The sequence below is a fragment of the Prionailurus viverrinus genome, chromosome B1 (assembly GCF_022837055.1).
Source record: "Prionailurus viverrinus isolate Anna chromosome B1, UM_Priviv_1.0, whole genome shotgun sequence".
NCBI classification, from domain to species: Eukaryota; Metazoa; Chordata; class Mammalia; order Carnivora; family Felidae; genus Prionailurus; species Prionailurus viverrinus.
In genome coordinates, this window is record NC_062564.1 from 27232773 (window position 1) to 27249931 (window position 17159).

General features: G+C 54.1%; 1 protein-coding gene across 1 annotated transcript; it reads right to left on the minus strand.

The window, feature by feature from the left end:
• Positions 1-1042: 1042 nt before the first annotated feature.
• On the minus strand, positions 1043-16821 carry DUSP4 (dual specificity phosphatase 4). Its single transcript, XM_047857065.1, has 4 exons — positions 15863-16821; positions 6880-7025; positions 5667-5886; positions 1043-5020 (listed from the first exon to the last, which is right to left on the minus strand). The coding sequence occupies exons 1-4, from the start codon at positions 16293-16295 to the stop codon at positions 4635-4637; spliced, it is 1185 nt and encodes a 394-aa protein (XP_047713021.1). The 5' UTR covers positions 16296-16821; the 3' UTR covers positions 1043-4634.
• Between the last annotated feature and the right edge of the window lie 338 nt (positions 16822-17159).

Here is a 17159-nt window from a genome sequence, read left to right on the forward strand (position 1 = left end):
TCATCTCTTGGTTGGTTCTCCTGTTTTCCTGACACATATCCTCTGCAAACAAGTTGGCTTCCCACTTTCCAAACTGTATGCCTCATTTTTATGGCTTCCTAATCACATTGGGTAGGGCTTCCAGAATATCAAATAAAAATGATAGAGTGGGAATGAGGTTTAATTGCTTTTGGTTTACAACTTGGGAAATCTGCACAAAGGAATCTGATAACAATCCGCAGATCAGCACTGGGGGGACCGCCAATTTATATAATTCTTTATCCAGGTATTTCTTCAATCTGGCCTTCAAACATGCTGGTGATTTCCATGATCCCAATGGAATATGAAGTCAGTAAACTTTCCAAAGATTCTGTGTGAGTCAGGCAGGACCTTTTATCAATGGGGAGGGGTGTCCCAGTGGTAGTGATGCCTTATACATTTTACTATAGCCCTAATCGCTTCCTGCTTAGGCAGTTTGACTGACTCCTCCCACCAAGGAGCCATCCTTTTCGCTTCATCCTGTGCTTGGCCCTAAGGAAATTCTCAGATGAAGGACAGTCCCTGTCTCTTACTGTTCTTTTTGTTTGTTTTTGAAGGAGAGAGAGACAGAGAGTGAGTGGGGGAGGGGCAGAGAGAGAGGGAGACACAGAATCCGAAGCAGGCTCCAGGCTCCCAGCTGTCAGCACAGAGCCCGATGCGGGGCTCGAACTCACAAACCATGAGATCATGACCTGAGCCGAAGTCAGACACAGGCCCGACTGAGCCACCCAGGTGCTCCACTGTCGAATTCTTCCCGTAAGAGTGTGCCTAGAGAAATCAGGTTCTCAGAGATGCACGTCAGCTATACCATCACTGTCCTCAAGTGGTCATCAGGGAGAACAGTGGGGTCACTGATTTTACCAGCCAGTCTGCCTACCATCTTACTGTCAATGTCACTAAGCGCACATTAAGTGACCCAGTCCTTCCCTTCTCTTCCAAGTCATCCCAGCAGAGCAGTTTTCAAGGAAAGAATAAACCAGGCCAGAGGTGGTTGAAAATGTATTTATTTTTCTTCAAATGATCTTTTTCAAGCAATAAATAAAAACAGACATGTCAACTTTTCTAAAAAACAAAACCAAACAAAAAAAAATCCCCTAAACTATATACATCCTACAGAAATACAAGCATATCAAATGTAGAAATGACATCACTCTGAAAGACGGGGCTATTTACAAAAGTTACAAGTATTGCATTGCTCTGTCTTGAAGAAGCCTCTTCCTCATATGACTCATAAGCTCTAAGAACAGGCAGGGTGCCCGTCGGGGACGGGGTTATCTTCAAGAGGTGAAACTCCCCATCTTTCCTGTTCGACAAGGAAAATGTAAGGAAAGACCCCAATGTCCAGACACTGTATTCAATTCGCCAACATTCCACAGATCAGATGACTTTCGAGGAGCCTGAGAGGTGCCCCCTTCAGGAGGTCACATGCTCCTTGAGCTCCTGATAGAAACCATCTTGTCCCGCAGCCAGGCTGGGACGGGTGGCAAGACCCTGCTGAGCCACTGACCAACCCCTGGCTGTGGTTTCTTCGGGACAAGCTAGTTCTGTCATGAAGACTAGCCTTCCAGAAAGCAAGGCCATTTTCCCCATCTTGGCCGCACATGGGGCACACTTGGGGAGCTCAGAAACACACGGATGCCTCGGTCCCAACTCCAGAAATCCTGGCTTAATTGGCCTGGTAGCAAGGTTTTCAAAACTCCCCAGCTGATGCCGGTGGACAGTCAAGGTGAACCACCCCTTCCGTACTTTGGGCTTGGTGGCCAACTCCCATCCCGATCAACCATCCTGCCTCCGTCTGTCCACTTTCCCACAGATGTTTACATTTTTTTCTCATGGCATCCCAACCTTGTTGAAAACTCTGGAATCCAGTTCCAACAAGCACCTGAGCAAAATGGCCTCAGGAGGAAAGGACTGAGACTGTGAGCTGCCGGCCACCTGTTCGTGGCACTTTCAGCCTGGTATGTCTCCATGGGAAAGTCAGGTGTGTTACCCTCAGCGATCCACAAACACCCTTGGTCACACAAGATTCTGGGAGCTGACAGCAACCCTTGGTCTCTAGAGGAGATCCAAGGTAGCCAACAGCATGGCTGATAATCAGTGAAAGTGGCAACGTTTTCCGGCCATCACAGAAAGTTTGCATCACCAGAAATCACTTCATGGGAGAGAGGCCAATGGAAACCCACCTGACCATTTGAACTGACCCTGTGGTGGTGTCTTCATTAGAGTTATGTCGAGTCATCAAAGAGGCTTCTGATGGCAGAATTATGACCACCTCCCCCAAATCCCCTCTTCCTATCAAGCCAATTTCCTATTTTTATTTCTGAGAGTTCTGGGACTCACGTTGTCATCAAGTACAAAGAAAATGGCTTTATAAATAGCAGTTTGACACAGTGACGGAAGACTTGAATTGGAAAGTGGGGGGAAGACGTGTCTGGGGCTGGTCCTGAGCTCCGACTGTCCACATGGTTGGAATCCAGTCTGGGAAAACACAGGTTTTGGCGGATGTGCACTTGTTCTATAGAAAGTAGTCTGTTCCAGGTTACTTTTCCTCCCCCTGCAACAGCCACCCTGCCCCCCAGGTCCATCTGCTGTTGGAACCCAGGGCTCCCTCAGCTGCAGAACCCAGTGGACCTCATTCACCGCAAAACACAGAGCAACCTCCAGGAATCAAGGAAAAAGTGGGAATGGCCAGCTGTGCCACCTCTAAATAGGTCCATTGTCCAGGCATCTTAACCCCTCCACACCTCACCCCTATTCAGCCAGGCAGCTCCTAGGGAATGAGGGAGCCTTTGGCTTTTCTAAAAACAGGAAGCGGGAACTCTGGCCTCACCCAAAGACAGGGCTTGACAAAGGCAGGATGAGTGATGCCAGCACAGGTTCATGTTTATGGAAGGAAATGTAATGAACCTGGTCCTGTCTGGGATGCCAGGATAAGAAAGAGCATTCCAACACGATTCTGACATTGAGGCTTGAAGTTATTTACGGATGAGCAAGAATATTCATTTAGATCTAGACTCACAAGGGGCTAAAGAACAAAAAAACAAAAGAACAAAGAACAAAAAAACAACCAAAAAATAAACATGCTCTCATTTCTAGACAAGTTTGCAAATACCTCTAAGCTGGCACTCAGTAACAACACTGTTCCACACTACTACAATTGAAGTAACATGTAGCTTCCCTCCTCCCTCCCCCCAAGCCCAACCCACACACAACATCCTTCTCCCTCAGAAAGCCTTACCTCCATCTGGAAAGGCCCCTTCAAATGGCATTATCCCAAGAATGGATTCCAAAATGGCACCCAAGCACCCACGGTGCCCATTCCAGGAGCCCAGCAGCCAGCTCCCAAGCAAAGGGTCTGCCCAGCTCCTCGCACACACACTCTTCCATCCTAGACCTGAAACATGGTGTCCATTCCCCTCTTTTTATTCAAATAAGGGCCTTTAAAAAATATTCACCTAAGCCGGGGAATTTTAAGAAGCAAGAATTTGTTGGCGTACTTCCACTCTCACAGGATTCACATCACGTCTGGCTCTAGTCAGCTGGGTTCCCCGACGGCCCGGCCCAGTGATTCCCTGGAGGAAAATCTCCACTGCGCCCAATTTTTCAGGCGCGCCTTATGCAACATGGCATTTATCACACGTGATTTGCAAGTCCTCAGGCAGGTCTGTGAGAACATGCTCCCGCCAACTGGATCACCGATCCTCAGAAAGAAAAGACTGTACTGTCGGGATGTAGAGCCACTTTAGTGTTCCATGTGCCCAGGAACCAGCCTCAAAAGTCATCAAACAGCAGTCCTCACCTTCCTTCCACCTGCCACCCCACCCTGCCTGCTTCTCAGTGGCAACCAATCCCAGGTGTCTATCCCGCCACCTCGTCCACACCCGCGAGATGCCATTTCCCTTCTAACTGCTTCGACATTTGCACGCTATCGTGCTCCGCTGCGGGACATCGACAGAAACATATCCAAAATTCACTGTCACTAGACTCCTTGTACTTACATACTCTGAGGAAATTCTTAATAAATACTTTTATTTATGACGAAGCGTAATTATTCACCTGTTGGTGACTTCAAAAGGAAAACCACGTCCTATAAGATTTCGTCAAAGAACACAAACAAAACATCGACCAAAAAACAAAAACAACGAAAAAAAAAACAAAAAACCTGTTACAAGAACAAGAAAAGGACGAAGCACACAGAACCAGGCACTTCTGGCAAACTTGTTTTCTTTTTGTCCCTTTCCCACTCCCCCCCCACTTCCCCCCCACCTTAACAAAACTGGGTGGGCACATTTGCCAGGATCTGTGGGTTTCCTAACTTCAAGCCTTACCGCTTAAAAAAATGAGGTAAGAAATTCCTATCTGAAAAGTAACAGACACACAAACCAAACCAAGGTCTTCCCTGCCCGCTGAGGCAGCCGCAGCCGTTATTGCTCTAGGTTGGAGTGTTTTGTTTGCTCGTAGTAGGTGTATTCGAAGTCCTTATTGCCATTCTAGCTGGCCCCAGGCTGGCCCAGGAGGAGCAAAGGGGGAGGAGCTTGGCCACCTGCTCCCCACGCTGGTCAGTCCCCGCGGGGCCGGCGGGCTCGCGGGGTGTGGGTGGGGGGCTCCGAGCGGCCCTAGCAGCTGGGGGACGTGGTGATGGGGCTGTGCAGGTAGGGCAGGCTGCTGGGGGCCGAGTGCACGCCCACCGACACCGGGAAACTGAAGACAAACTGCGAGGTGGGCGTGGGGGTGGCCTTGCCCCGCTCCCGCAGGGGCCCCGAGGGGCTGGCGGCCTCCACGGCGCAGGACGTGGCCAGCACCTGCGACTCGAACTGCAGCAGCTGCCCCATGAAGCTGAAGTTGGGCGAGATGATGCTCCGCCGCTGCTTGACGAACTCGAAGGCCTCCTCCAGCCTCACCCGCTTCTTCATCATCAGGTAGGCCAGGCAGATGGTGGCCGAGCGCGAGATGCCCGCCTGGCAGTGCACCAGCACCCGGCCGCGGCAGTCCTTCACGGCATCTGGGGCAGAGAGCGCCACGCGGTTAGTGCCCCGCGCGCGCGGTCCCCAGGCTCCACCAGATGGCAGGTGCGGGAGGCGCCAAGGGGGTGGGGGGGGGGGGGGGAAGGGCAGGGAAGAGTGTTGGGGGAGGGGCACTCCCGGTCCAGGAATAACGTTGGCGGCCGAGGAGGGGGAGGAGGAAGCCCACCGCAAAGAACTCTAGGATTCCTTCCACCCATTCTGGGCTATTTTTTTGAGACTGATCCAAACAAATGCACTAAGCTTGGGAAAAACGCATGGTAAAGCCGGTTAAATCCCAACATACCTTCAAGGATTTCCATGTGCAGGAACAAAAAACACTGGCCCAGTTCTCCCTTTATTTGTTTCCTCCCCATCCCCAAAGCCTTATCATCTAGACATCTGGAGCCACGCAGGGAAAACGTTATTGCCTAGATAAGCTAACGGCCCGGCTGGGGAGTCTCTCTTCCTATCCCCACCCAACACAGCATCCAGGCAGTGAGCCTTCCTCAGAGGCACAGGGGAAACGGGCACACCCTGGCGACCGCGCCCCTTCGGTCCCTCCTTCCGCAGGCAAGTACCCGTGGTTCCCTCACAACCTCCCGCACTCGGCCGGCACCCTGCACCGCACCACCAGAGCCAACCTACCGATGTACTCAATGGCTTCCATGAACCAGGAGCTGATGTCTGCCTTGTGGTTGTCTTCCACGGGAATGCACTTGTACTGATAGTGGCCTTCAAAGTGGTTCGGGCAATCGGAGGAGACATTCAACAGGGCCGTGATCCCCAGCGCGTCCAGCATGTCCCTCCGGGCAGCGTGGTAGGCACTGCCGAGGTAGAGGAAGGGAAGGATCTCCACAGGACCCCCCTGCGCCAGAAAGAGAGGGCAGAGTGCCCCCAACATCGTGAGTGAAGGCCCCCAGGAAAATGACAGGGCGGGGGGTACCTGGGCGAGGTGGGCTTTCACAGGCCCAGGGGAGAACGCCTGTGGACACAGCCCTTCCGGGTCTCCCCTTAGCCTGCTGGGGCTCCTGGCGGGACACCGGGCCCGGTGGGCTTCTCTAGCCTTTACGCTCCGCTCTGCTGTGAGCGGCAAAGCCAGGACAGGTCAAGCCTCGTGGGCCCCACCTGCCGGTTCAAGCAGCCCTCCTCCCCCTCGATAAATAAAGTGGCAGACACAACACCGGCCTTGCCACACCACTTAGGACACGAATCTACACCTAACTCAGCGCCAGGCTGTCTGTTGTGGGGTCGAGGGACTTATTTCCTTGGGCACATTAGAAACGGATGCTGTTTCGGCCTCACAGACAAGAGGCGGGATCTATGAGGAAATGGGGGCTGCAATTCGTGACGTTTTCTGAGTCAGACCAACTCAAATGGTCTGGGATCTGACAGCAGACTTGCTGGACCCTATGAATCCACTCCCTTTCCGTCTAAGTGCAAAGGCTGGTAAGACACAGAGCAGCTTAAGCCGGTTTTCTTGGGGGAGGGTTGGCCAACCATTTATGTCCATTGGGCGTTTGCAATTGGCTTGTACACGGCAGGGTGGCCTGGCTCTTTCTACACAGCAGCCCACATGCGCTGGCTTCAGCAAGCCCTGCGTGTCCGCACGTGAAGTTAGAGGCAAAGTCAGAAAGTTAGGTCTTTGTATGTTTCCAAATGAGGGCAGTAAGAGGGAAGGAAGGAACAAATGGACCCTCCCTAACACTGCACCCCAGTACCCGGGGTTCCCTCCATTCTCCCCAAATTGAGGCACTGGACCCAAAGCCTCTGAAAAGCAGAACTCTGAAAATAAGCCCCCTTGCCCCCGCCTCACCCCCTCTCATTGCCCCTTTCTCCCAGGCTCTGCGCCCGGGTCTACCTGGTCGTGCAGCGGGGTTCCACAGGAGCCACAGCCCACGTCCAAGGACTCAGCAGTGCTGGGGGGAACAGCAGGTGGGATGGTTGCCAGGGCCTTCGTTTTGGAACAGAATTCTGGGTACTCGGAAGAAAACCTCTCATAGCCACCTGTAAAAGAGAAAGACGTTGGTGTTAATAGAGTCACGAAGCCGGCAAAACCCCAGAAAAGTACTTGAATCTGACTCCTGGACTGAGGAGAACGGCTGGAAGCTGGGAACAGCCGGATCTACATTGACCACCGGGTGGCGCTGTGGGCCCAGAGATCACGGCTATGGAACCTTCAGAGAGCCGCATTTGGCCAGGGCTGCATCCTGAAGGCTGGAAGGGAAGTTTTAGGAGCAAGACTTAGGTTTGGGAGGCAGATACAGAAAGGACGACGTGCAGGGGATATGCAGAAGGGACTTTCCACAGCAGCTTCTTGGGGTGATGACCAAGCATGGAAGACTAGCCATTGTGTGTTTCCAGGAGCCCCGAGGCAGTCTGGTGCTGGGCCCTGGGGCCTGCAAAGATGTCTGTCATCCCCCACCTCCAGTCCTGCCTTTGGAGAGGTTCTGCAATGTGGGAGAGAAGGAAAAAAAATTTACCCTGGCACCAGCCCTTCTGGATCTCAGCAACAGAACAGATGCCAATCGCCCAGCCTCATGAACAGCTGTTCATCAGCAAGGGGCCAAAATAAGAGGAAACGGGCTTAAATATAAATCCCTCTTGCTACATACAGGTTTGGGGCAAGGCAGGATTTCCTGACCTGCGAGTTGCTAAGCTCTGGAATGGTTATCTGTGGGATCGTCTTCCGGGGAAGGGAGGTCTTTTAAGTAAAAAGAGATAAAGGGCCGACTTCTCTGGAATAGTGTTAGTGCCAAGCCGAAAAGCTCCTGCTGGCTGGCGGAGGGCAGAGAGGCAGGAGAGGGGCAGGAAACACTAGAAGAGAAGCGCTTGGTCAGTATCCGACTTACTCTCAGTTCTGGGACTTTGCTTTGCGAGTAACTTAGCATCCACGGTCCTTGTGTGGCCCTGCTTGTATTTTTATCTTGCAGTTTCCATAGGACCCGAAACATATTACAAATTCATTCAGGAGAGCCTACAGGTTGTGAAGCGACCATTCAACCAACAGTCCCGAATGTAGCTAGCACCGTTAAATCCTGACTCGTAAGCGGCATGGTGTCACGGGTTCCTAGAGACATTCATGGTAACCTTCCGACATGCAGACATGTGACAGTCAATCACTTGCCCAGATCCCAGCCCTAGAAAATTCTGCTTTGCAGAAGAAGGGAATGCTTCTTCGCCACATCATAAGGCTTACAGAACAGGGTATACATTTTTTCCTCTCTGTTCCCCTCCGTTCCCTCCCTCGGGATATAAATGGGGATCTCTCTGGTCACAGGCCCGGCTCCTGCTGAGTCACAATAACCAGCTTCCCCCGGAGGAGAGGGCCCAGTACTGGCAGCTTCGGGCGCGTTGGTGGCCTTAATGGTCATCTCAGCACAGGGGCACCCCTCCTTCCCATTAGCACCCCCTTTTCTTTACAAGGCTACAAACATTGCTGCCCCAAATGCAGTGAATAATGAGGGAAGATGGCTCTTCCAGCAAATGTCTTTAGCTCAAGTTCCTAAGGTAGAACTCTGGGAAACTTCCTTAAATGTTCCCCTTTGAAAGGCAGAAGGGGAAGTGAATCAATCAACAAACCATTGTTGAACACCTATATACAAAGCCATTAGCTGTTACTCTATGTATTTCTATAGGATTTAAAGACTTTTAAGTAAAATGATTTCCTGTGTTTATTACGTAATTTGAGCTGTTCAAATATGCTGTTTTCAAAGCTATGGAAGACATGGGCGGTGCGCTCCCAAAGCTTGTCACCCAGACAGGCAGACTAGCGCTGCCCCCCTGAAAGCGAGTGCTGGAGACACAGGAGGGCCAGGGCCAGGCTGTGAGGTCACCGAGGAGGAGCACCCCCCCACCAAAGGGCAGCGGAAGTAGGAGGAGCCTCAGAGTGGTCAACACACAATGTCCTTCCCATTGCTGAGAAGGTGAGGGACAGGGCACCAGACTGAAAAGGCCTGCGTTGAATCCCAACCTGGTTAAGTCATCAAGCTGTGCGGCCTGGGGCTGTCATCGAACCTCTCTGAGCCTCTCCCGCACTTGTAAAGCGTGATGAGACATCCGCACCTGGCATCCTCTGAGGACTGACTGGAACAGCCAGTGCTCTGCACCTGGCCTCGGGGAGGGGGGACTCCAGCATTACGGGCCATTTCCCAGACTCTGGACAGCCCTCTCCTCCTGGGCTTTACTTATTTTTCCAGTCACAGTCTTGAGATCTGGTAGTTAGACAGCAGAAGGGCTGAGTTCACTGCCTGAGTTCCAGGACCTTTCCCCATAGGGGACATTTGCTGCCTCCAGGTCGATCCTCAGTCAGCCCCGCAGGTGGCACAGCACCCACAGCCCAGAAGGCTCCCGAGCTGGCCGATGCCCTCGGGGTGTGGCAGGCAGGGGGCAAGCAGCCAACTGGGAGGGACAGAGGTGACCCGGGGGGCCAGGCCAGGCTTGAAGGGGGGCCATTTGTCATCCGCACCACCCCCAACCCTCTCATAACAGGGCAGAGAGGGCGGGAGAAGGCAGCATTGGAGTGGAGCAGAAACAGGATTACTGAGGTCCGTTCCCTTTGGCAGCTCTTTAAAGAACAAGCAGAAAGGAACCAAGTGAACAAGCAGATTTGCCTGAGGGACTGGAGTGTCCCAGGCAGGCAGCCGTGGAAGGGATTCTCCCTCCTGAGCTGTCGCTAGCTCTGGAGGGTCTGTGGCTGACCGTTATGAACAGTTGCACCCAAGGAGCTCCTTCCTGCGGGTGGAGAGCGGCACCGGGCTGGGACCTCGGCTGCGCGCAGCACGGAAGGACAGCCCCAGAGCACGCAGGCGGGGTGGCAGGCAGGGTGGCAGGGACAGAAGGCTGCAAGTGAGGAACCACCCACGTCCACACTCCACAAGACCAGCACGTCCACGCCGGGTATCGGCTCCACGTTACTAAAAGGGATAGAAGAAATGCTATGTGCCAGGTTCTTCCCAAGCAGCAGTCCTTGAGGGGTGACTGGCCCCAGTTTTACAGATGAGGAAACTGAGGCGCAGGGCAACCTCAGGTAAGGGCAGTGCCAGCGTTCAGACCACTGGCCTCGAAGCCACCTGCTAGTCTGGCCACCGGGAGCCGACCCTGCTGTGTGCCCATCTCTGCCTTCCTGGTGGTCCTTCTCCCGGGGGAGGCACAGACTGCTGGTTTCATCCCATTGAAGACACACGTAGAAACAGAAAGGATCTGGACACTCGTGACATTTCACCAAACTCTGCATCTAACTGGTGTTTTTCAAACTACAGGTTGCCACTAAAGAGTCATAACTAGACTCTTTATTTAAGGAAACACAACAGGATAGAAACTTCTAGAATCCACTGCATTTAAAGAAGGTAGAAGTTCATGGGCCTCTGGTTTCAGGTGTATCTGTATCCCTACGGGGTCACGATGCAAGGATTTCAGACTGTTATCATCTTTAACTTCTGATACTCTGCGATTCTAAATATCACAAACTTCTCTGCAAAGCAGGTGTCTAAGATCTGCATTTCTAGCTTCTGAATGCAGTTTCATGACACATACACCAATGACTTTCCGCCTGTTTTGTGTAGCTCCAATTGGATGTAATTCCATAACAGATACTCTGACTAATTTTGACCTGTTTTTCCCATGTTCTTAATAATAGACTTTCTGGGGGCGCCTGAGTGGCTCAGTCGGTTGAGCGGCCGACTTCGGCTCAGGTCATGATCTCGCGGTCCGTGAGTTTGAGCCCCACGTCGGGCTCTGTGCTGACAGCTCAGAGCCTGGAGCCTGTTTCAGATTCTGTGTCTCCCTCTCTCTGACCCTCCCCTGTTCATGCTCTGTCTCTCCCTGTCTCAAAAATAAGTAAAACGTTAAGAAAAGAAAACTTAAAGAAAAAATAATAGACTTTCTGGTCTTAAAGCTCTCATTTTCTCATCTTAATTTTGAAACGTGAGTGTCTAGAGGGAAGAAAAGGAATATAATACCCCCCCAACTTTTTTTGAGGGATAACCACATCCATAGCTAGCTGAACTCCACGCTCTTTTTCTCATACAAAGCAAGACAACTGTCACAGCTTACTGAAAAGGATGACCCACTGTCCACACGTCCATGCAGGGCTGCGACGGTGCGCATAAAAGTGCTCTAGAAAGGACAGGCTGGTGCAGTGCCGATCACATCACCACAGTAGGACTCTTAGTGGGGTCTGTGATGGGGAAGCCAGTCATTTGGTGGGGACAGTGGTCACAGATCTTAATATGGCTGTCGCTCTTCCAGTCACCCTCTCTCAAACACTCAGAATGTCACCCGTTCACAGACAGGGGCTTGCTCTCCTGGGACTTCATTATCAGTACGAGCCAAACGCTGCCCAGCAAGAAAGTCTGGGGTCATTCGACTTTGAGAACTCCCGTTGATGCGGGTGTTAACTTAGTAAGCACCCACGTAAACGCTGAGCAGTGCTGAAGATTTACCTAAGTGAGCTTCCCACCCTGGGACCCCACACACAGACCTGCGCGTCCTGGGCCAGCTGGCTGACACTTAATGCCACCCTGGAGCTGGAGCTGGTTCACGGTCCCTCCCAGTCCTTCTGGGCTATCTGCTACATTCAGCAAGCTGGCTGGTGCTGCCTTCCGCTGGAGAGTGAACTTTTCTTCCTGTCAAACTTCCTTTGTTAGGCGGCAACTGCCTCCCGGTAAGGAAACTGGCTATCTGGTTTCAGATGTTCTGATTTTTTAAAGGAATTTCTTGGCTCCTTGGAAAAGCCACCTTCCCTCAGTTCCCAGTGTAGCCCGTCTCTCCTATAAGCCCTCAGGACAAGCCCAAGGGACCTGTGATAGGCTTCCTAGTGATAGGGTTTTCACTTTCAATTGATACCTGCACCCGGTCTTTTGTTACTTTTGTTGATTGGAAATATCCAGGTCGAAGGAGTTTGCTTCGCTCGGGGTCATTCTTTAACGAATGACAACAGAGGTGAGAGATTAGCTCTAAGGCCTGCCATTGTGTGTAATTCTAATGCTCTCAATCCTTGGCTGGCACGGGCACTGTATCACATTTATAAGAAGAAAGGCCAGTCCGTTTCTCTTTGGGTCAAAAGGTGTGCAACGTCATCCCCCCCACCCCCAGCCGGGGTTTGCTGTCTGCTGCCACTGACCTCCTGGGGGACTAGGATGGGCCAGGGAAATGGAGACAGAGAGAGACAAGACCCAGCTCAGCTGCTGGCTGAGCGCTCCCCCCACTCCATCATTGGCCTTGGGGGCTGTTTCCTACAGAAAGTGTAATGTCACAGTCTGTAGGGTCAGGCCTTAGGACTACAGTGTATGTGAGTCCCAACCTGGAGGGAGAAGCTATCTAATTGATATCTAATTGATCGTCCCACTGCCTCAAGACAGGGCCAGGACAACTTTTAAATCAGAACTTAAAGAACGGACAAAAGTCATGAGCTGAGATGAATTTGAGACAGGAGAAAAGTAAGATATTAGGGTAAGAAAATGCCCTTTTTGTCCTTCTCTAATGCCCAGGGTCTAAAACCCTCATCTGAGGAGCTATCAAGGAAAGAAAGGGAGTTCAAAGGAGGTGTGTACTCTAATGAAATCTGACAAGCTGAAATTTCTAAACTTTCCCCCAAAATGCCTTACAGGACTTTAAATAAAATGAGCTTAAAGTTGGGGGGTGGGGGTGGGGGGAAGATTTGCCCCAATGGGAATCTTCTACTAGCAAAAAGACCAGAGAGTGTAGTGATTTAAGGTTACCGTTCTTAGCAAAACTTGGGATAACATTTAGGAAATGTAAAGGCCAGGCAGCATTTTATTGGTATTAAGTAACATTTACTCTTAACTACGAATTCTTGCATGTGGTGTTAGTTAACCACCTGCAGCTAACTCATTTCTACCAACGCACGTCCACGTGGCAGAAATAGAAAACTCAGATTATTAAACACAATTAGTTGGTAGAATTAGATAGCCTTTGGCTGGAAAGGATAATATAACTTCCGAAAATATTCTGTTTTTCTGTTCCTGTAGGTTGGCAGAGAACAGTCGGGTCTGGCCACTTTTCCTTTCACATTCCCCACCACATGTGCAATGAGATATACAGAAAGTCCCATTAGATGGAAATTAAAATGAACAACTCCGATGGGAACCAAATTACCCAACACTGAATCAATTTAGGCATTTACTAAAGATAATCTAAGGGGCTTTTCCTCCCCAGTTTCCCATTAGTTCTCCGCCCCCAGAGTGCCCTTCCATGAGCCCACATTTTCTCCCTTTTACTGGCTTCTCCACTAGAACTTAGGAGGCATGGCTGTCCTCTTCCAGCGGTGTGGGAGCAGACACTTCCCGGTTCTCCCTCAACTCACTAGGGATGCCTTTTCATTAGAGGGCCAAGGGAAGGAAGAGGAACGGTGTTAATTAATACTTCCTCTGCTTAGCACACATATGAAAAGAAGCCAGGTTAATAGCATACGACCCTGTGAACCTGGCAGCTTCTACCATCGCTACAGAACAAGCCCCTCACCACCACCACCACCACTGAATTTCAGGCGGCTGCTTCCAAAGCAGGCTCCTTTCCCTTAGAAGACACAGCTGTTCAGCTGAGTGTCCTGGCTACTCCCCCTGGCCTGTTCCAGAAGAGGCATTAGTTCAACCTGCCGCCCAGGCCTAGATACTAAAGGATATCGACTTTGAGAAGCGGAAGGTAGGCCTCCCCACCACCCCAGGTCAGACAACAGGAAGCAGTACAGGGCCCAATAGGAAAGAGCCGTTAGATGGCTCCTTTTCCTCCCTCCAGGGACCTCGCCAACGACCAGAGAACTGTCATTTTACCCAGAGGCTTCTGCCCTACTCAGTCTTTAACATTAGCCTCGCGCCCAGCAGCCTAACGGATCTGGCTCTGGCCTCTCCCCTGTGGGTCCAGGGAGGTGCCACCAGCGGGAGGAGGAAACCTTAAAAGCACGCCTCCCTCCCAGGGGCTTAAGCGTCCTGGAGCCCGGAAGCCCAGGGGTCAAGGTCCCCGACCGAGCTGCGGCTCTAGGGCGATCCCCTACGGGTTTCTTCCAGGAAGAAAAACAAAACAAAACGCAGCCAGCCTCCACGTGGATCTGCACCACCTCGAGAAGAGCCCTGGCTTCCGAGCCCGCGAAGGAAGGCACAGGCTCGGGCTCTCCATCAGGAGGGATCCAGGGCAGCGCGGCTCGGAGTGCAGCCCGCGCCACCCGAAAGGGCTATCTCCCGGGAGAAATTTCTCCCATTGTCGCCATGGACGCCGGCACCAGGCAGGGGAGGGGAGGCGCGCTCAGCAGCCCGGACCCCCACACTGGCACGGGTGGAAGCCGGACGTGCGTCTGCCGGGCGCTCCGGGCACAGCTCGGCCCCCAGGCAGGCGAGGCCGCCGAGTCCCAGGAGTCCGGCTCGCCGGTCCTTCCGGTGCCACTCCTTCCCGGCACTTTCTCTTAAAGCGCTTTGGGGAGAAAAAAGGAAGATTAGGCTGGATCGGAGGTGCAAAAGGCAGCTCTCACAGAGAAAGAAATATCAGCAAAATCGCCTTAGTAGTTCAACCAAAGGTCAACAGCAGCATTTCCCCAGCAGCTGACAGGTCAAATGGCCAGGAAACAACTGCCGAGAACAAAGCCCCCCGCTGTTCGGCAGGGGCGAACCCGGCTCGGCGGCACTGAGCAGTTTTGTTGTGCTTTTTGGAAAGGGCGGTGGGGAGAGGTTTCCGCCCCTCCTCCCTCCACCACCTCCCTTCCTCCGGGGCGAGCAGGTCCGGAGGGGAAAGAAAGGAGGGAGGAGGCGAAGGACGCCGGCAGGGAAAGGAGCGGCTCTTTGAAGGCCAGGGTCTGAAACGCCTCTCGGGTTCGGAGGCGAGGACCGGACGCGGGCGAAAGAATGCGCGGAATGCGGCAGTGGGAAGACGGGGCGCAGCGCGGCAGGGGCGCCCCTACCCACACCCCGTCCTGTCCGCTCTCCCACCCGAGGAACGTCAGGGACCGGGACCCGACGAGGCCCGGCAGGTGCGGCCGGGGCACCGGCCCTCCAGTTACTTAGCACGCGGTCCTTTGGGGGTTTCTGACTTCCAGATTTGACCAGAACTCCCGTCCCCGAAGAGTTTCTCCAGGTTTCACTTAAGTCAAGCACGCGCTAACAAGACAGTCGAAAACCCCGTCTGAACAAAAGGTCGTACTTCTCCGCGGCCTGAATTTAAGGGGCACGTTCGCGTCTCGCGTTCCCCGAAACTCAGTCCTCCCGCCCCTCCCCCCCTACCCCGCTCCCGGAGCTGGGGTCTAGCCCGAGGCGGGAGAAGTTGGCCACCTTCCAGGCGGAGCTCGGAGTTGGGCAGCAGATAGCTCCACGCAATGTCCGCAACCCGATCTTCCTTTCTGCATTTACCAAGCCGATCCCACCTCGGCGCTCGCCCTTCTTCACCGTATTCCCCACCTCTCGGGTTCAAGGGGTCGGACTCAGTGCAGGGCCCGAGCACGCCAAAACGACAGGCCTGACCTTCCGCACCCGCACACTAGCACCGGGAGCACCTCCCTGGACTATATATGGGTGGGCAACGCAGTGGAGCCGCTACGCCTAAGAGACCTGACGGTTAGTGAGCGTAAATAAATGCAGTCTCCAGGAAGAGTACCGACTTGCAGGTGACAGAGGAAACGCACCTTCACCGTCTCTGAGGACTTCAGGCGCTCGCACTTGCACACAAACGCACGAAAACCTTGCGAACCCATGCAAAACAGCACGCACAAAGGAGTGCGTGGGTACCCACGCAGCCACGAGTCCCTCCAGGCACTTACTTCTTCCCTTGCCCACTAAGGCGCAGGCCGCCAAGCCCCGCGACACCTACCCTCCAGCTCGCGCCCCGGCGCCAGAGTTTACCTTTGAGCAGGCAGATGTCGGTGCGCTCGGCGTTGCGGCGCAGCGCTTGCACTACCAGCGACACGGTGCTGTCTTCGCGGAGGCTCTCCGCGCGCGGGCTGCGCTCGTCGTAGACTATGACCGCCGAGTAGAGGCCGGAGCGCAGGCGGGCGCGCACCTCCTCCTCCGCGGGCAGGATCTGCTCCAGGCTCACCGAGCCCTTGGCCCGCCGCCGCACGATGGTGTTGCAGCGCACGTTGACCGAGCCTCGGATGTAGCCCGCGCTGTGCGCCAGGAACGGTCTGCAGTCCAGGAGCAGGCACTTACCGCCGCTCAACAGCCCAAAGGCTCCGTGGCTGCCGCTGCCGCCCGCGCCGCCGCCGTTCTCTTCCCGGTTCATCAGCCTTTTGAGCACGCTGCAGTCCATCTCCCGCAGCTCCTCCACCGTCACCATGGTCGCCGGGAACCGCGGCTGCTGGGCACTCGAGGAGGAGGCGAAGGGGACCCGGGCCAGTTGGGCTGCAGGAGGGGACAAGCGGGGGCTAAGGGAAGCGCGTGCAGAAGTGGCCGCAAACTTGGCCCCCACGGCCTCCCACGGGCGAGCCTCTTCTCCCCGGTCCCCTTCCTCCAGCAGTCTCGCGGTTACATAGCAGTCCGAGCGGCCTCGGGCACCGGGCGGCACCGCGCGCGGTGCTGAGGGGAAGGTGAAGGGGAGTGTGTTTATGGGAGAGAGGACCACCGGGGCTCCCTTCTGTTGCTGCCTCTATTGTATTTTTCCCGTTGTGCCGCTGCCGCCGTAGCCGCCACCGGCGCTGCCGTTCGGGCCGCTGCCGCTCGCCACCGACAGCCGGAGCTCCGCGCACTGCCCCAGCCAGAGTTTCCTCTTTAGCTTGTAGATGTATTAATGCTTCTCTGCACTCCCCCGGGAGGGGGCAGATTCATTACTACCTCGAGAGGCCCCGCCCCTTGCCATTCTGGGCCTCGCGCCCTCCCCCCCCCGCCCCCCGCGCCGGCTCCCCGCCCCGCGCCTGCTCCCTCGGCCCCGCCTGCCCCTCCCCTGCCCCCTCCCCTGCGCGTGAATGGAGCGCGGGCCGCTTGCGCCCAGTCATGGGAACGCGACGTCACAAAGAGCAGAGTAAACAGGGAGCTCGGCGCTCGCCTTCAGGCCCATTCATAAAACCGAGACCTAGAGGAAGAGGGAGGCGGCCTCCGACCGGCAGGCGAGCGGCCGCGCCAGGACTTTGTGAATGGAACGCGGCAGCGCCTGTCGCAGCCCGCCGGCCGGCCCCGGCCTCTTCGGCACGCGTCCCGCCCGGAC

Bases quoted from the DNA above. Each gene is read 5' to 3' on its own strand.
- DUSP4 (XM_047857065.1), bottom strand. From the start codon at position 16,295: ATGGTGACGGTGGAGGAGCTGCGGGAGATGGACTGCAGCGTGCTCAAA. The intron at 7,026-15,862 runs GTAAACTCTGGC...TCTCTTTTACAG, and splicing joins CGACATCTGCCTGCTCAAAG to GTGGCTATGAGAGGTTTTCT. The intron at 5,887-6,879 runs GTAGACCCGGGC...TTTCTGGCGCAG, and splicing joins GAACCCCGCTGCACGACCAG to GGGGGTCCTGTGGAGATCCT.